The 20,268-nt window shown below is 41.0% G+C and overlaps 1 protein-coding gene across 1 annotated transcript; it reads left to right on the top strand.

Moving 5' to 3' along the window:
- The first annotated feature begins 1,953 nt into the window (after positions 1-1,953).
- On the top strand, positions 1,954-11,341 carry LOC121398736 (B-cell differentiation antigen CD72-like). The gene is made up of 6 exons (XM_041577784.1): positions 1,954-2,157; positions 4,398-4,517; positions 6,849-6,938; positions 7,068-7,412; positions 8,783-8,931; positions 10,422-11,341. The coding sequence occupies exons 1-6, from the start codon at positions 2,088-2,090 to the stop codon at positions 10,497-10,499; spliced, it is 852 nt and encodes a 283-aa protein (XP_041433718.1). The 5' UTR covers positions 1,954-2,087; the 3' UTR covers positions 10,500-11,341.
- The last annotated feature ends 8,927 nt before the right edge of the window (positions 11,342-20,268 follow it).

Below are 20,268 nucleotides of genomic sequence, written 5' to 3'. Positions count from 1 at the left end.
CACCTACACACCAATATTACAACTAAATACACTTGCTGGTTCAGGAATGACATTTTATATTGTACAGTGAATTATTTGCAGTGTAAACAGTGTCATTTAGAAATAAAAACTACATCATAAAAATTATGACAGAATCCCTTTAACCCCGGGGGTTCCTACACTGGTCTGTATTTGAGTAAATATTGCCCTTTTACATCTCTTGCCTTGAACCCCCATTTCGTGATGGTCTGTGTGCTGCCTCAGAGATCACCTGAGCAGAAATACTGCAGCTCTAACTGTAACAGGAAGAGATCACCTGACCAGAAATACTGCAGCTCTAACTGTAACAGGAAGAGATCACCTGACCAGAAATACTGCAGTTCTAACTGTAACAGGAAGAGATCCCCTAACCAGAAATACTGCAGCTCTAACTGTAACAGGAAGAGATCACCTGACCAGAAATACTGCAGCTCTAACTGTAACAGGAAGAGATCACCTGACCAGAAATACTGCAGCTCTAACTGTAACAGGAAGAGATCACCTGACCAGAAATACTGCAGCTCTAACTGTAACAGGAAGAGATCAGCTGACCAGAAATACTGCAGCTCTAACTGTAACAGGAAGAGATCCCCTGACCAGAAATACTGCAGCTCTAACTGTAACAGGAAGAGATCACCTGACCAGAAATACTGCAGCTCTAACTGTAACAGGAAGAGATCACCTGACCAGAAATACTGCAGTTCTAACTGTAACAGGAAGAGATCCCCTGACCAGAAATACTGCAGCTCTAACTGTAACAGGAAGAGATCACCTGACCAGAAATACTGCAGCTCTAACTGTAACAGGAAGAGATCACCTGACCAGAAATACTGCAGCTCTAACTGTAACAGGAAGAGATCCCCTGACCAGAAATACTGCAGCTCTAACTGTAACAGGAAGAGATCACCTGACCAGAAATACTGCAGCTCTAACTGTAACAGGAAGAGATCACCTGACCAGAAATACTGCAACTCTAACTGTAACAGGAAGAGATCACCTGACCAGAAATACTGCAGCTCTAACTGTAACAGAAAAAAGTGAGAAATCAAAAGACACAACTCTGTCTGTTAATTGGCTCATGTGACCTAACAAGTATAGCTTGTTTGTGTACACAGTGAATCATACGATCCCAGGGGGTGGCCCTTATTTCTTTAAATGGCAATTTTCTATTTATGATTACCCAATGGCAAATACTACTAAAAAAGTATATTAATATGAAAATGGTTTATTTACATGAAGCAGGTTTTACATATGAGCTGTTTTATGCAGTATATTTCTATAGAGACCTACATTGTTCAGGGGGTATAGTTTTCCTTTAATAGGGAATGAAATGTGTCAGTAGACAGAGATAGAGTAAGACTAAAGTTCCAGCTGGACAAATATGGATGTGAAAGAAATGAGAAGAACCAGGATGAAGAGAACAGATAGTAAAATGTTTCAGGCAGCAGAACTGTATATGTTTATAAGGTAGAACTACAAGGCCAGCCCAGGAATCCTCTTTTTTGTGGCACCAGGAGTGTCTAGAGTCCATGTTATCCCCTGCAGTAGAGGCTTTTGTGGGACCCAAGGAGGTTCAGAAAGGCATTTAGAGCTTATTCTGAATCAAACAATTAAAAGAATTTTCACTAGACTGGGTTTATTGGCATTGAGTGGTGGGACTGGCCATTCATGTTTATTGGCTCAGGTCCATATTGATAGTCAGAATATGAAAGTTGAATTCTCTGAATATGAATCCCCCAGATATGCCACTGTCCTGTTTAACATCACAATATCAGTCACATTGTGACTCCCACATTCTGTATAATAATAACAAGTGACAGTTATTGTGGTGCTGCTTGACTGGGCCCATCTGCTCACATGATATTTAATTAAATGATGTGAGATGATTTATTTCCTTCCTCTTCTGTTACATTTTACACTTTCACATCACTCAGTGTAACACACTCACATCACTAGGAGCTGACACTCACACTCACATCACTAGGAGCTGACACTCACACTCACATCACTAGGAGCTGACGCTCACACTCACATCACTAGGAGCTGACACTCACACTCACTGCTCAGGAATGAACGAAGCCGTCACTTACGCCGACCTGCAGTTTGTCAACTTATCCCTGAAGGACTGTCAGAATTCAGGTGAGGGGCTGAGAGATGCTGGGGGGGGGGGTAGGACCTTGTACTACAATGTAATTTCCATGTGGGAGAAGAGACAGACATTTGATACAGGGATACATGAGAATCCACCTGGTTTAATATCAGTAGTATCCTGGCAGCATTAATAGTCTCTATACAGAGTATCCACAGTATCACTAATGTCACCCAAAGGTATAGACAAGAGCTCATTTGGGTCCATCACCCCAGGAATGACTTATTATTCTACAAAATAAGATAAGTCAAAATCAAAACTGTTTCACTGACTAGATACATTTTTAAAAGTACCAGGACTCCCATTTCCCCTACCCCAATTATCATCTTCATTTATTTATAAAGCTCCAGCTTTGTACCCTGGGTACCCCAGGAACTATAGCAGGGTGACACCCCAATGTTTCTATATATCTGTAACCTTGTTATGAGCTAAGGGGGCCCAGTCTGAAGGTCAGTTAGGGGGAGATTTGGGGTGAGTGTTTATTTGTACCCTGGGTACCCCTGGAACTATAGCAGGGTGACACCCCAATGTTTCTATATATCTGTAACCTTGTTATGAGCTAAGGGGGTCCAGTCTGAAGGTCAGTTAGGGGGAGATTTGGGGTGAGTGCTTATTTGTGCCCTGGGTACCCCTGGAACTATAGCAGGGTGACACCCCAATGTTTCTATATATCTGTAACCTTGTTATGAGCTAAGGGGGCCCAGTCTGAAGGTCAGTTAGGGGGAGATTTGGGGTGAGTGTTTATTTGTACCCTGGGTACCCCTGGAACTATAGCAGGGTGACACCCCAATGTTTCTATATATCTGTAACCTTGTTATGAGCTAAGGGGGCCCAGGCTGAAGGTCAGTTAGGGGGAGATTTGGGGTGAGTGTTTATTTGTACCCTGGGTACCCCTGGAACTATAGCAGGGTGACACCCCAATGTTTCTATATATCTGTAACCTTGTTATGAGCTAAGGGGGCCCAGTCTGAAGGTCAGTTAGGGGGAGATTTGGGGTGAGTGCTTATTTGTGCCCTGGGTACCCCTGGAACTATAGCAGGGTGACACCCCAATGTTTCTATATATCTGTAACCTTGTTATGAGCTAAGGGGGCCCAGTCTGAAGGTCAGTTAGGGGGAGATTTGGGGTGAGTGCTTATTTGTACCCTGGGTACCCCTGGAACTCTAGCAGGGTGACACCCCAATGTTTCTATATATCTGTAACCTTGTTATGAGCTAAGGGGGCCCAGTCTGAAGGTCAGTTAGGGGTAGATTTGGGGTGAGTGCTTATTTGTACCCTGGGTACCCCTGGAACTATAGCAGGGTGACACCCCAATGTTTCTATATATCTGTAACCTTGTTATGAGCTAAGGGGGCCCAGTCTGAAGGTCAGTTAGGGGGAGATTTGGGGTGAGTGCTTATTTGTGCCCTGGGTACCCCTGGAACTATAGCAGGGTGACACCCCAATGTTTCTATATATCTGTAACCTTGTTATGAGCTAAGGGGCCCAGTCTGAAGGTCAGTTAGGGGGAGATTTGGGGTGAGTGTTTATTTGTACCCTGGGTACCCCTGGAACTATAGCAGGGTGACACCCCAATGTTTCTATATATCTGTAACCTTGTTATGAGCTAAGGGGGCCCAGTCTGAAGGTCAGTTAGGGGGAGATTTGGGGTGAGTGATTATTTGTGCCCTGGGTACCCCTGGAACTATAGTAGGATATTACAGTATATTACTGTTTCTTTATATATGTATATATGTGTATAACAAACAAGGGAAAGTTGTGCTCACCACTATTTTTTAAATCCATTAGGGGGGGTGGAATGAGGCTGTGACCACAAAATACATATAGTCAAATACAAGAGTCCTCTGCACTCAACCCATTATCAATATATTTAAGACAGAGACATTTTGTGCTACTGCTACTGAAAAATGCCTTACCCTTTAAACAACACAGGGATTGTTTGTCCATATATTACAATATATTTAAGCTGAACAACAAAGTCATCCCTGGTCTGGCCAGTCCTACGCTCAACTCTTGTTTAATTCTTTAAGAATTCAGTTGTTTCATTTTACATTTTCTACATGATGCCACTGGTGTCCAATAAAAGGGCAGCCAAGTTTGGGAATATAAACCTTGAAAGCAACGAGTAAGTTGCAGGTAAAACTAAGTAAATGTGTTAAAGGAATATTTCAAATAAAACAGTACAATGGGCTGTATAGGAACCTGTTCTTTATGCTGAATATTTCCACAGAAGCAGAAGACAATGAAGAGGAGGATGGGGCAATGTATGAGAATGTGAATCCCAACCTGAATATTCCCAGCAGGAGGGCACAAAACTCAGCTCAGGGCAACAGAGGGCAAGTGGCTGGAGGTAAAGTTTTATTTGCCCTTATTACTGCCCCCACCTTGTTCTATTTACTGCATCAGTCTCTGTTCTCTGGTTCTGCTTCCATTTGATTCCAGTTGTGCCGGGACTTTCTTCCTATATCCCTTTAATTTTCCTTTCCTCCATTATTTCCCTTCTCTATTGGGCCCCACGTCACTGGATTTTATTTGCACATTATCAATATTCCCTTGTTCTCCTTTTCATGTTCCAGTAAATTATCTTAAAGTAAATTATATTATACCCTTCCTTCTTAACTTCTTGACTTTAATGTTCATTCCTGTGTGTCCATTATTGGTCCCCTTATGCATAAACTTTACAAATTCATTGTAATAAATAAGACTTACCCTGGTGGTCCAGTGGTGAGGTGGGGACGCCCACCGCTCCATGTCCGGCGCCATCTTGTTTCCCTAAAGGCGCGCGCCTCCATGTCCTTTAAAGACACAGGCGCGCTGGTGTGATGACGCCAGCGCGCAATGGCGCCAAATTTGAAACTACAAATGCTCAATTAAAACCACAGGACCTTCCCCGTGATAGGACTTGTTTTCTTGTATAACTCAGCCTGCAGCCTTGTGCCTTTATATGGTCACAGAACAACCCCTCAGTGACTTCTAATATCCTTATCATTTACAGTAGGGGGTACATTATCCCTTATAATACATGAGTGATACTCCGAGTTCCCTGTATAACTCAGCCTGCAGCCTTGTGCCTTTATATGGTCACAGAACAACCCCTCAGTGACTTCTAATATCCTTATTATTTACAGTAGGGGGTACATTATCCCTTATAATACATGAGTGATACTCAGAGTTCCCTGTATAACTCAGCCTGCAGCCTTGTGTCTTTATATGGTCACAGAACAACCCCTCAGTGACTTCTAATATCCTTATCATTTACAGTAGGGGGTACATTATCCCTTATAATACATGAGTGAGAGTTCCCTGTATAACTCAGCCTGCAGCCTTGTGCCTTTATATGGTCACAGAACAACCCCTCAGTGACTTCTAATATCCTTATCATTTACAGTAGGGGGTACATTATCCCTTATAATACATGAGTGATACTCAGAGTTCCCTGTATAACCCTGGCTGCAGCCTTGTGCCTTTATATGGTCACAGAACAACCCCTCAGTGACTTCTAATATCCTTATCATTTACAGTAGGGGGTACATTATCCCTTATAATACATGAGTGATACTCAGAGTTCCCTGTATAACTCAGCCTGCAGCCTTGTGCCTTTATATGGTCACAGAACAACCCCTCAGTGACTTCTAATATCCTTATCATTTACAGTAGGGGGTACATTATCCCTTATAATACATGAGTGATACTCAGAGTTCCCTGTATAACTCAGCCTGCAGCCTTGTGTCTTTATATCATCACAGAACAACCCCTCAGTGACTTCTAATATCCTTATCATTTACAGTAGGGGGTACATTATCCCTTATAATACATGAGTGATACTCAGAGTTCCCTGTATAACTCAGCCTGCAGCCTTGTGTCTTTATATCATCACAGAACAACCCCTCAGTGACTTCTAATATCCTTATCATTTACAGTAGGGGGTACATTATCCCTTATAATACATGAGTGATACTCAGAGTTCCCTGTATAACTCAGCCTGCAACCTTGTGCCTTTATATGGTCACAGAACAACCCCTCAGTGACTTTTAATATCCTTATCACTTACAGTAGGGGGTACATTATCCCTTATAATACATGAGTGATACTCAGAGTTCCCTGTATAACTCAGCCTGCAGCCTTGTGCCTTTATATGGTCACAGAACAACCCCTCAGTGACTTCTAATATCCTTATCATTTACAGTAGGGGGTACATTATCCCTTATAATACATGAGTGATACTCAGAGTTCTCTGTATAACTCAGCCTGCAGCCTTGTGCCTTTATATGGTCCCAGAACAACCCCTCAGTGACTTCTAATATCCTTATCATTTACAGTAGGGGGTACATTATCCCTTATAATACATGAGTAATACTCAGAGTTCCCTGTATAACTCAGCCTGCAGCCTTGTGCCTTTATATGGTCACAGAACAACCCCTCAGTGACTTCTAATATCCTTATCATTTACAGTAGGGGGTACATTATCCCTTATAATACATGAGTGATACTCGGAGTTCCCTGTATAACTCAGCCTGCAGCCTTGTGCCTTTCTATAGTAAGAGGATATTACATTATTTCATTCATTTATTTATTCAATTGTTTATTACAGTTGAACACACATTAAATATATTTGCTTGTACCCTATAGCAAGAGACCTTCCTGCTTGTCCGTGTTACATTTCCATGTTATTCATATATAGGACCCCTGAAATTGGCTTCTAATCTGACTCTGTTTCTCCTGCTGTTGTGCCTCGTATTACTTGCCTCCATGATTGGGACGACCATTAAATGTAAGTAAATCAATTAACGTAAAATATTGAGTAGAAGGAAAGTTTATACAGTTTGATCATATTGATATTAGAGCCATAGACTGGGGGATTATACTGTACAGTTATGTTACTTACACATTGTTTTTGCAGATTTTCAAGTCTCCAGAGAATTACAGGACATTTCCACAATTTACATTGAACTCAACAGCAGCCTGTCCCAGGCAATTCAGCACAAGGAGGAGGAGCTGACGCTCACCTACAGGGCACTCACTAACTCCCAAAATGAGTTAAAGCAACTGGTAGAGAATCATAAGAATCTGAACAGAACTTTACATCTCTGCCAAGTGACTGAGCAACAGACAAACGAGAAATTGGCAGACATGGAAAGATTATACAGTGAAACGATGGTGAAAAACCAACAAGTAATGGAGGAGAAGCAAGAGATCCAAATACACCTGGAAGACAAAGACAACCAGCTCAGGCTGCTGAATGAAGGTAATAATCTCACAGTGTGATGGTTTCTAGGGTCCCTATGGGGTAAATTGATCAAAGAGTGAAGTTCCGCCACTAGAGTGAAATTCCGCAGCTCTCAATTCATTTCTATGGGATTTTGAAAGGCGTATTTATCAATGGGTGAAAGTGAAATTTCACCCTTTGATGAATACGCCTTTAAAAATCCCATAGAAATAAATGGGGAGTGGCGGCATTTCACTCTAGTGGCGGAACTTCACTAGTGATGGGCGAATTTGCCCCGTTTCGCTTCGCCGAAAAATGTGCGAATTTCGCGAAACGGCGAAAAATTCGCAAAACGGCGCCGGCGTCTCGTTTTTGACGCCGGCGCCCGTTTTTTTATGCCGGCGCCCGTTTTTTGACTCCGGCATCCGTTTTTTCGGGAAAAATTTTTTTGATGCCGGCGAATTTTTTACGCGAATTTTCGCGGGCGTTTCGTGAATTTATTCGCTGGTGGCGAATCGTCCAAATTCTCTGCGAATACACGCCTGCCGAATAAATTCGCCCATCACTAAACTTCACTATTAACTTCAGTCTTTGATAAATATACCCCTATATCTCATATCTCATCTTGCAACTCTGAGTAGAGAAGGGAAAGAGAAAGAAGAAAAGAGAAAAGAGAATGGAACTGGGGAGAACGAAACAAAAGTGCTAAAGAAAAACATAAAAGAAAAGGGCTGTTGTGAGGAAAACACGTATAACAGTAGAAATATTGGAAAGAAGAGAAGAAAAATAATGGAGACATAAAAGAGGAAAGTAGGAAGCGAGAGAAAGACAGAAAGGAAATATAATAATGAGGGGAATATGCATTAGAAAAGAGAAGAGAAATTATAATGTTTTCATTTTTCAGCACTTCAGACAATATGAGGCAATTTCTATATTCTCTATGCTATATTTTATATTCTATATATACTGCTCTGCCCCAAGCAGGGAGTTTTGTTGCAAAAAACCTGAACAACCCCATTATTCTAGGTTCCTATAAACACCCCTGAATAGATTAAAATTAGATTCTAGGGATGCTTAGCGAAAGATTCATCCGAATACCGAACCGAAACCAAACCCTAATTTGCATATGTAAATTAGTGGTGGGATGGGGAAAACATTTTTTACTTCCTTGTTTTGGGACAAAAGGTCATGTGATTTCCCTTCCTGCCCCTACTTTGCATATGCAAATTAGGATTCGGATTTGGTTCGACCCGGCAGAAGGATTCAGCCGAATTCAATTCCTGCTGAAAAAGGCCGAATCCCAAACCGAATCCTGGATTCGGTGCATCCCTATTAGATTCTCCTTCCTCTGCCTTTATAAGTGGAATGTATAAAGGAAATAATTTATTTCTGTGCTGTTTGTCTCCCAGAAATATGTCCTGACAAGTGGATCCGCTTTGGCATGAGATGTTTGTATTTCTCTGAAGAAGAAAAACAGACTTGGGTGATGAGCAAGATTTTCTGTGAGAATCAAAAGGCTTCTCTCCTGCTTCTCAGAAATGATGACTGGAAACTAAAGGTAACGTTTGCCTTCTTGGCATGGACAGGCCAGACATTCTGTAGGGTGAGCCTGTTATTGGTCTGGAGATGTTGTTGCTTATGGTCAGTTCAGTCCAGTTCAGATTTGTGGCGAGGCTACGTAGGCCCGGGCCTAGGGCGGCAAAATTTTAGGGGCGGCATGCCGCCCTGCCGCATCCAAGGAAGCGCTTGGTGCTCCAATACAGAATAGTACACTCGCGTGCGCACAGGGGCCGGCGCTTTGGACCATGCGTCTGGCGCTAGGAGGGCGCACACACGAAGCGTCAGGGCACTGGCCTTGGGGCGCGGCTTTCAGAAATCCGGCCCTGGTTCAGTCACAGAGAACATCTATACTGGCCCCAATGATCATTACTAAAGACACTCTTTGGTCATGAATTAAAGAGATTCATTGATGCCCCAGCTTATAGATTCCCCTGTCTTATAGTTACTACGACCCTTCCATTGAAGCAAGCAAAGGACTAGAGCAGATTTAATTTGGCCTTTCTGTCACCAGTTCTCCTAATCCCTCGCTCCAACACTGAATTGTTCCACCTCTAGTATTAAAGGAAGGGGCTGAGCTGGAAATAATATAACTAAATAGCCTGTAATGTGGAGGCAGGGCGAAATAGCTCTTTATCCTGAGTTAGAACTCTGCCGCTCCCTAAACTGACAGTCAGAGGTAGAGAAGGACTGAAATTAGGGAAAGTATCTGCCTGTGTCCCCTACTGTTATACCCAGCACATGCTTCTTCTGCCTACCCCTAGTGTCGGACTGGGACACCAAGGGACCACCCAAAAACCTTAGACCAGGGGCCCACCAAAGAACCATAGACCAGGGGCCCACCAAAGAACCATAGACCAGGGGCCCACCAAAGAACCATAGACCAGGGCCCACCAAAGAACCATAGACCAGGGGCCACTCTCACTACTATTATTCTTCTTCTCCTCACTCAACCTCTAGTGTCCTAGTCTCTATTCTTTACATACTATAATCTATTATTCTATCTATTTAGCCTCTTTGGAATATGAAATGGCCATGAAATAGGCCAAATCTTTAGTAGCACAAGGGCCCCCTGACACCTGGGCCCACCGGGAGTTTTCCTGGTATCCCTGTGGGCCAGTCCAACACTGCCTACCCCTAGTTTCAGCAGTGAGTCCATATACTGTATTTTCAAGAATTGTATCTAAATAGGGATTGAGATGTGCCTAATACACAGGGACAGAGTCATGTGTGGTGCTACAAGTATTGTTATTATTTGTATTATTAATGATAAAGAATATTTATAATCCATATAAACCCTCACTGGTAGGGTCGTATCAGATTTGCATCAATACAGAACACTTACCATGTCTCCCAATATTCACAGCTCACAGTCCTCGTTTCATGGTTCTTGTTGGGTTTTCACATTTGTCGGCAGTTAATGTAAAAAACGAAATCGTAACGATAATGAAGATCTTGTTAAAGCCATGACATTCACTCGTTGTGTTTTAGGAATTTATAACCAAGAAACAGAACGATTATTGGGTGGGGACGTTTGACTATTATGAGCCAAAGGAGTTTCTGAGGTAAATGTACTAATTCCTACTTCTTACTGATCACTGTAATGTGGTGTATTAAGTGTTGTTTCTAGTTGGGGGAGACAAAAGTGTAGAAATGAGCCATATACTTTGCCGTATCCATAGTCTGGGGGTTCAGGGGTCACACACACAGGAGTCAGTATGACCATGAGGGGGGTGGGTACGAGCACCCCCTGTGCAGATCCAAATAGAGTGACATTCCCTGTACTGGACTAATTAATTAGTTATCATGGCAGACACATATTATGTTGGGTACATCTTAGCCACACCCAATTTTGCCTTTGCTTTTTTCATTGCTGCATCTCCTTTCCACCTTTTAAAAAGTTGCCAACATTTGTGGCTCAGGAATTTGGGTGGGCGGATGAATTTGGGGGGAGATTACGTCAAGGAAGGGATGAGTGAGATTTCAGGGGGGTGATTTCCTAATTTGCAAAGCTGGACAACGCAGTTTTCAGAAGGGCTCTCTGGGCAAAATAAATGTGCCCCTATCTCTGGGGCAATGGCTTGGGGGTCATATTCAACACAAAATCCATATTGTACCAACAGAAGATATTTATACATTACTCAATTAACTATTAATTCAGTTCCAGGTACTATTGGAATAATTGTGTTAAATTCAGTAATGGGGAGCCACAATATATTAACAACAACAACCAGCTCAGATGGATCTGCGAGAGAAAACTGGTTCTGCTGGAGGTCAACACAAACCCTCGTGATACTTTAAAATACTGTTACTCCTCCGAAAAAAAGGATTTTTACTGTAAGAGCTGAGAGGGGCAGATGGATGGACAGACGGACTCACTGAGCCTCACTATAAAGAACAAGCCTTGAAGGTTCAGCTGAACTGAATTTCTTTTAATTTGAGGCTATTTTGTTGGTCAAGACACAATTGTAACCTGGGATTGTGGGGGCACCACAGATACAGAGACAAATGCTATACTACCCATCAGTTCACATAGTCAATTTTATTACTACCCTCACCAGCATCACAGTGACCCATTTATTGTTCCATATTATACACCCCCTTTTTGTGAGTAAATAAAGATGAACTGCAGCTCACCGTTTAAATGTTTGATTGGTTTATCCTGCGGGGTATCCTGTGTTGATGCCCCAATCGAGTCAATCAATGAAAATCCAAATGCAGGACAAATCCACAGCAGTGTTCTCAGACTGCAAAATCTTTTATTGGGAAAGCAACCAGACACAACATGTTTCGGGCTAGGCCCTTTATCAAGTGCACAGGAACATACAAGGTGTGGGTATTTAAACATTTTGTGACCTTTCACCTAAAGTGATGCATTGTGGGTGAGTCAAAAATTACTAGTAATTAAAACATTTAGATCAATTAGATCAGTTAATATGCATAACACAAACATTTCACCTAAAGTGATACAATTATGAGCAAGTCATAAATACTACTAGTTAAAACATTTAAATCAATAAAATCGATTGATATGCATAACACATACATTTTCAGTGTCCTAGAAGAATTCACTTAAGATCCATCAATTTGTATAATAAACGTGTAATAACCGTGTAGAAAAAGTGGTAAAAACATTAAAAAGATTTTTTTACAAAAATTAAGACCAATAAGGAAGTCCATCTCTCCGATTCCGCTTGTCGCCAGGCCATTACTTCAATCGTCTAGCCTACACGTAAAGGAAACTGCCGTCAGGCCTATCCAAGGCACTAGCTATAGAAAATGTTGTTACTCGCGTATCATTAGTAGTTATTTAAAACATTGTTGTTTTATAAGTTAATAACTTCTTTTTATATTATGTTGTTACTATGACAACAATGTTGCATTTGCTTATAAATGCAACATAATGTAGCCAACAAGTAATTTTAGTCTCCTGTGTCAAACTCACCATTAGCTGATACGGCAGGAGATCCATTAAGGCTAGCTGACTGTCAATATCTCCTATAGAAGAAATAAATAATTAGCACTTTAAGATTCAAATTTACAGAAAGCATGATAAGTTTAGTTGTTCGTTCATCCCTTTAGGGTAAACACAATCCAGGCGTCTAATCCAACGTGCTTCTCTTTGTAATAACATGGTATTCCTATCACCCCCCTTTGGGTGGTTTCGGTACGGTCTCCAACACCTTCCATTTTAGTTGGCAGGCATTATGTTTGGCAATGGCAAAATGTCTAGATACCGAAGTATCATTATGGGTGTCTGCTTTGAAATTTCTGATATTATTTTTATGTTCCTTAATTCTAATATTGACAGAACGAATCGTTTTACCCACATATAATTTCCCACATGGACATTTCAGTGCATAAACCACGTAATTGGTGGTGCAGGTGGCAAAGGGCATTAATTTTATTTCTTTACCTGTTATTGGATGATTTATGTTAGCACCTTTTATAATTGAGTTGCAACAATTGCAACTCATACAGGGAAAAGTTCCGATCTTAGGTGTGCCCTTAAATATAAGGGTTTTGTTGTCAGGGCCTGAAGTAGGGCATAATATATCCCGCAAGGTTCTACCCCTCTTATAGGCAAACCGTGGCTGGTTGGAAAAAATTGCTCCATATTTGGGGTCAAGTTGTAGTAATGGCCAATATTTTTTAATTACATTTTCGATGCTTTTGCTCCGTCTATCATATTTGCTGATAACGGTTAGTCTGTTAGTATCACTTGCTTTCTGCTTAGTACTCAACAGGTCCTGACGGGATAGCTTTTGAACCTCATTGTTGACCTGAGACAATTTGCCCTTAGGGTATCCTCTTTCTAGGAACCTTTTAGTTAGTTCGTTTGCTGCTTCTTTATACGCAGTATCAGTGGATGCTATTTTCCTCGCCCTTATATATTGGCCCTTGGGGATAGCATTTAATGTTTGGGGGTTATGGAAGCTCTTTTTATGTAGAAGATTGTTCCTATCCATCTTTTTCCTGTACAGATTAGTACTTAGTACATTGTTTGTTAATTTTATACTAATATCAAGGAAGTTAATTTCACAGTCAGAGACCTCCATTGTAAATTTGACCGTATGGTGTGCTTCATTAGCCATTCTCACCATCTCCTCAAATTTATCCTTAGTTCCTTCCCAAAATATTAGTATATCATCCACATATCTGTGATATTGTTTTATATACTGCATATATGGTTCCCTAAGAAATAGCTTTTTTTCTAATTCGTAAACGAAGAGGTTGGCAAAGGAAGGAGCGACCGCTGAACCCATTGAGGTACCTTGCTTCTGCCAGTAAAAAGAATCCATATGTTTAAAATAGTTCTTTTTAAGTACAATCTCGAGGCAGTCAAGAATAAAATAAATCTGTGCGTGTGGTATCGTGGTTTCGAGTAAAGCCTCCTCTATACATTTAATTCCCTCATCCTGGGGGATAGAGGTAAAAAGACTTTGGATATCAATACTGCACAGCAAGGTACCTGGGTTAACGTTCAAATTCTGGTTCAATTTATTTAACAGTTCTTTTGTATCTTTTAGACATGTGGGAATGTTTGAAACCAGTTTTTGAAGGTGATGGTCTACGTATTTCGAAAGTGGTTCAAGTACTGACCCAATGCCGGACACTATCGGCCTACCCGGGGGGTTTTCAAGGGTCTTGTGAATTTTAGGTAAGACATATATCATAGGGACCCGCGGGAAATCAGTATTAAGAAATTCTTTAATTGTTTTGTCTATGATCCCATTGACATATGCATCAGACACCATTAAATCAATTAGTTTCTTCAATTTCTCAGTGGGGTCTGCATCAATCACAGAATAATGGCCTGGGGTTTCAAGTTGGCGTTTTATCTCTAACAGGTAATTATTCTTATCCATCACCACCACTGCCCCTCCTTTATCTGCCTTTTTTATTACAATTTCGGCATTATTCTTAAGGGCCGACAGTGCTTCTTTTTCCCCATATGTTAAATTTGTCTGTTTATTATCTGGATGTTTATCCCAATTAGCTTTTACTTCCTCAATGGGTTCAGCGGTCGCTCCTTCCTTTGCCAACCTCTTCGTTTACGAATTAGAAAAAAAGCTATTTCTTAGGGAACCATATATGCAGTATATAAAACAATATCACAGATATGTGGATGATATACTAATATTTTGGGAAGGAACTAAGGATAAATTTGAGGAGATGGTGAGAATGGCTAATGAAGCACACCATACGGTCAAATTTACAATGGAGGTCTCTGACTGTGAAATTAACTTCCTTGATATTAGTATAAAATTAACAAACAATGTACTAAGTACTAATCTGTACAGGAAAAAGATGGATAGGAACAATCTTCTACATAAAAAGAGCTTCCATAACCCCAAACATTAAATGCTATCCCCAAGGGCCAATATATAAGGGCGAGGAAAATAGCATCCACTGATACTGCGTATAAAGAAGCAGCAAACGAACTAACTAAAAGGTTCCTAGAAAGAGGATACCCTAAGGGCAAATTGTCTCAGGTCAACAATGAGGTTCAAAAGCTATCCCGTCAGGACCTGTTGAGTACTAAGCAGAAAGCAAGTGATACTAACAGACTAACCGTTATCAGCAAATATGATAGACGGAGCAAAAGCATCGAAAATGTAATTAAAAAATATTGGCCATTACTACAACTTGACCCCAAATATGGAGCAATTTTTTCCAACCAGCCACGGTTTGCCTATAAGAGGGGTAGAACCTTGCGGGATATATTATGCCCCACTTCAGGCCCTGACAACAAAACCCTTATATTTAAGGGCACACCTAAGATCGGAACTTTTCCCTGTATGAGTTGCAATTGTTGCAACTCAATTATAAAAGGTGCTAACATAAATCATCCAATAACAGGTAAAGAAATAAAATTAATGCCCTTTGCCACCTGCACCACCAATTACGTGGTTTATGCACTGAAATGTCCATGTGGGAAATTATATGTGGGTAAAACGATTCGTTCTGTCAATATTAGAATTAAGGAACATAAAAATAATATCAGAAATTTCAAAGCAGACACCCATAATGATACTTCGGTATCTAGACATTTTGCCATTGCCAAACATAATGCCTGCCAACTAAAATGGAAGGTGTTGGAGACCGTACCGAAACCACCCAAAGGGGGTGATAGGAATACCATGTTATTACAAAGAGAAGCACGTTGGATTAGACGCCTGGATTGTGTTTACCCTAAAGGGATGAACGAACAACTAAACTTATCATGCTTTCTGTAAATTTGAATCTTAAAGTGCTAATTATTTATTTCTTCTATAGGAGATATTGACAGTCAGCTAGCCTTAATGGATCTCCTGCCGTATCAGCTAATGGTGAGTTTGACACAGGAGACTAAAATTACTTGTTGGCTACATTATGTTGCATTTATAAGCAAATGCAACATTGTTGTCATAGTAACAACATAATATAAAAAGAAGTTATTAACTTATAAAACAACAATGTTTAAATAACTACTAATGATACGCGAGTAACAACATTTTCTATAGCTAGTGCCTTGGATAGGCCTGACGGCAGTTTCCTTTACGTGTAGGCTAGACGATTGAAGTAATGGCCTGGCGACAAGCGGAATCGGAGAGATGGACTTCCTTATTGGTCTTAATTTTTGTAAAAAAATCTTTTTAATGTTTTTACCACTTTTTCTACACGGTTATTACACGTTTATTATACAAATTGATGGATCTTAAGTGAATTCTTCTAGGACACTGAAAATGTATGTGTTATGCATATCAATCGATTTTATTGATTTAAATGTTTTAACTAGTAGTATTTATGACTTGCTCATAATTGTATCACTTTAGGTGAAATGTTTGTGTTATGCATATTAACTGATCTAATTGATCTAAATGTTTTAATTACTAGTAATTTTTGACTCACCCACAATGCATCACTTTAGGTGAAAGGTCACAAAATGTTTAAATACCCACACCTTGTATGTTCCTGTGCACTTGATAAAGGGCCTAGCCCGAAACATGTTGTGTCTGGTTGCTTTCCCAATAAAAGATTTTGCAGTCTGAGAACACTGCTGTGGATTTGTCCTGCATTTGGATTTTCATTGATTGACCCCCTTTTTGTGAGGCTTACGGGGACTTGGGATTGATGGGGTCAGAGGAAGGGGTTGTAAGTGTGGGATAGTGTTTATAGTAAGGGAAGATGTTGTTAGGGGTCGCACAGCCTTATTAATAACATAATTAGATTGTGTGTAACTTGGAAACCATGAAAGGAATAATTATTACCTTAAAGGATGTTTCTGATGAGTGCAAATAAATTCATTCAAAATAAATGCATTGTGTCCACACTTTGATGTGTTGTCCTTATTATATCTTGTGATAAACAATAAAGAGTTAATAAAGTGCATTAGTGTAAGGGGTGCTAATTACGTAAGTGACAGTTCACATTCCACTAGTCTGTAGAAGAAGGAATCACTCTATAAAACAGAACATTTAATAGTTCATTTAAAATCAAAAGAGGGAATTAATGAAATATAAAAAGACTTAAAAAATATGATGTATCCCGATCTGGTTTCACAGTTGTAAGGATTGCAGTATATGTGAGTAATGAGAATACTGGTCCCACCTAGATCATAACATCAGCCTATATTATACCCTCTGATAGTAGTATGAGTTGGGGAGCAGGAGGGAGTCTATAGTAAAAGGAATTAGGAGGCTCCCATTGTGGGAAAAACACCGGACAAACCAACACCTTGTATGTTGGACCTTGAAGTATCGCACAAGTGTTAATTCCAAAATGTTGTGCAGGGAGATTAACTGACACTTTGTCCTCTCAGAGGCACCTAAGTAAGTGGGGCCTATTCCCTATCACTAGTGCAAATGCAGCACTGAAAATTGGAAACGGGCAAAGCCCAAAATAAAGTGTGTGCGAGTGCTGGAAACAACATCACTGGTCTGTCCAACCCTTAGACCACTCAATAGCGCAAACGCCTGCCGTATGTTTCTCCTGTATAGGCTTTCTCAAAGGCAAAATGGCACCCAAGTCTCGCAATATTTACATCCTCTCAGTTGCGCCCACTGGTTATCAGTAGTCATGTGATCATTAGGTAATTCTCCGGTTTCTTCAGGGTCCTAGTGCCGAATTCTGCTGTAATTTAAATGGTAAGGAATGCGCAATAACTGCAATTCCACTGAGCATCTACTGGATCAGAGTATCACACACGAAAAAACAATAGTATTACCAATCCAAAATTATACATTTATTTGTGTGTTTATTTTAGAACATCTTGTAGTACCAGAAAAGTTAATCGAAGCATAATACTAAACAAGTCGATGTGTTATTATGTATTTAGCGTATAGAGGGATGTGTTAATTCATACAGATGAGGGGGATAACATGTCAAATTCCAGCAGATTATATCTAAGCAGATATTGTATTTAGGGATGTAGCGAACGGCGGAAAAAATGTTCGCGAACATATTCGCGAACTTGCGTCAAAAATGCGAACCCCATAGACTTCAATGGGAAGGCGAATTTTAAAAGCTAGAAAAGACATTTCTGGCCAGAAAAATGATTTTAAAGTTGTTTAAAGGGTGCAACGACCTGGACAGTGGCATGCCAGAGGGGGATCAAGGGCAAAAATGTATCTGAAAAATCCATTGTTGGCACAGCGCTGCGTTTTGTGCTGTAAAGGGCAGAAATCACACTACGTCACTCAGGTGATGTTTCTGGACACGGAATGTGAAAAAGCTCACACAGCTAGGTGGCACTTGGTTAAAGACTGGGCAAACAATGCCTGCAAGGGCAAAGTATACAGTAGTGGATACAGAATATATTATTGCTGCTGTAAAAACATCACTCAGGTGATGTTTACGGACACGGAATTATTATTGTTATTTAGACAGAATGTGAACAAGCTCACACAGCTAGGCGGCAGTTGTTTGAAGAACACACTGGGCAAACAATGCCTGCAAGGTCAACGTATACACTACAGCAGTGGATACGGAATATATTATTGCTGCTTTGAAAACGTCACTCAGGTGGTGTTTCTGGAGACGGTATTATTATTGATATTTAGACAGAATGTGAACAAGCTCACACAGCTAGGCGGCAGTTGTTTGAAGAACACACTGGGCAAACAATGCCTGCAAGGTCAACGTATACACTACAGCAGTGGATACGGAATATATTATTGCTGCTTGAAAAACGTCACTCAGGTGGTGTTTCTGGAGACGGTATTATTATTGATATTTAGACAGAATGTGAAAAAGCTCACACAGCTAGGTGGCAGTTGTTTGAAGAACACACTGGGCAAACAATGCCTGCAAGGTCAACGTATACACTACAGCAGTGGATACGGAATATATTATTGCTGCTTGGAAAACGTCACTCAGGTGGTGTTTCTGGAGACGGTATTATTATTGATATTTAGACAGAATGTGAACAAGCTCACACAGCTAGGTGGCAGTTGTTTGAAGAACACACTGGGCAAACAATGCCTGCAAGTGCACTACTATTGGTGCACTACTATGAAGAACAGCAAACAGCACTGGAAACGTTAAAGAACAGTAAGATAAGTAAAATAAAAAAATATATATATGTATATTAAAAAAAAATTACTCTGGTTGGTGCTGAACTACTAGGAGCAGCACACCAGTCCCACTCCCCACCCCAACACAGCTAGACTAATAGCACTGGGCTCTTATAGTAGCAAAGTAAAAAAACAAAAAAGAAAATAAAAGCAGTCCTTACAAGGACTATTGGGTTATTACAGCAGTCAGCAGATGAGATCAGAAGCAGTGCCCACAGCAGCTACATACAGAGCACTGCAGTAGAAGGTAGATTACTAGCCAGCAAAGCTACCTAACCTAAAATGTCCCTCAAATCCCTGCAGAGTTCTGTCCCTACAATACAGAGCAGTATCAAGTAGATTACTAGCCAGCAAAGTTACTATCAACTGTCCCTCAAATCACTAGCAGCTCTCTCCCTACACTAGCTCTTCCAAGCACACACAGGCAGAATGAAAAAACGCTGCAGGGCTTCAGTTTATATATGGAAGGGGAGTGGTCCAGGGGGTGTGGGGGTGGTCCAGGAGGGAGAGCTTCCTGATTGGCTGCCATGTATCTGCTGGTCTGGGGTGAGAGGTCAAAAATAAGCGCCAGCTAAGGCGAACCCAAATTGGCGAATGTCGCGCGACGTTCGCGAACATTCGGCGGACGCGAACAGTCGATGTTCGCGCGAATTAGTTTGCGGGCGGACAGTCCACGACATCCCTAATTGTATTATGATTTTAGATCAATTACCAGTAGATGCTCAGTGGAATTGCAGTTATTGCGCATTCCTTACCATTTAAATTACAGCAGAATTCGGCACTAGGACCCTGAAGAAACCGGAGAATTACCTAATGATCACATGACTACTGATAACCAGTGGGCGCAACCGAGAGGATGTAAATATCGCGAGACTTGGGCACCATTTTGCCTTTGAGAAAGTCTATACAGGAGAAAGATACGGCAGGCGGTTGCGCTATTGAGCGGTCTAAGGGTGGGGAGGAGTCACTCTGGAGGGTGGGCTGAATGGTGGCAGCAGTTTCCCTCTAATAATGGAGGTAGCGTTGGACAGACCCGTGATGTTGTTTCCAGCACTCGCACACACTTCATTTTGGGCTTTGCCCGTTTCCAATTTTCAGTGCTGCATTTGCACTAGTGATAGGGAATAGGCCCCACTTACTTAGGTGCCTCTGAGAGGTCAAAGTGCCAGTTACTCTATACACACCCTATTGGAAACATATATGTCTGTATAATACTGTAAGATACAGGACACTGGCTCTGACCTCCGTTTCTATGCACTACCTTTGCTTATTTAACCCAT

This window comes from Xenopus laevis, chromosome 1S (genome assembly GCF_017654675.1).
Source record: "Xenopus laevis strain J_2021 chromosome 1S, Xenopus_laevis_v10.1, whole genome shotgun sequence".
Lineage (NCBI taxonomy): Eukaryota > Metazoa > Chordata > Amphibia > Anura > Pipidae > Xenopus > Xenopus laevis.
The sequence above is the reverse complement of the archived record's forward strand: the minus strand, read 5'-3'. Positions and strand labels throughout refer to the sequence as shown.

What these genes read in the sequence shown, in the direction of transcription:
- LOC121398736 (XM_041577784.1), top strand. Translation starts at nt 2,088, where the DNA reads ATGAACGAAGCCGTCACTTACGCCGACCTGCAGTTTGTCAACTTATCC. An exon ending in GAAGGACTGTCAGAATTCAG is followed by an intron (nt 2,158 to 4,397) that starts GTGAGGGGCTGA and finishes ATATTTCCACAG; the next exon opens with AAGCAGAAGACAATGAAGAG. An exon ending in GATTGGGACGACCATTAAAT is followed by an intron (nt 6,939 to 7,067) that starts GTAAGTAAATCA and finishes TTGTTTTTGCAG; the next exon opens with ATTTTCAAGTCTCCAGAGAA.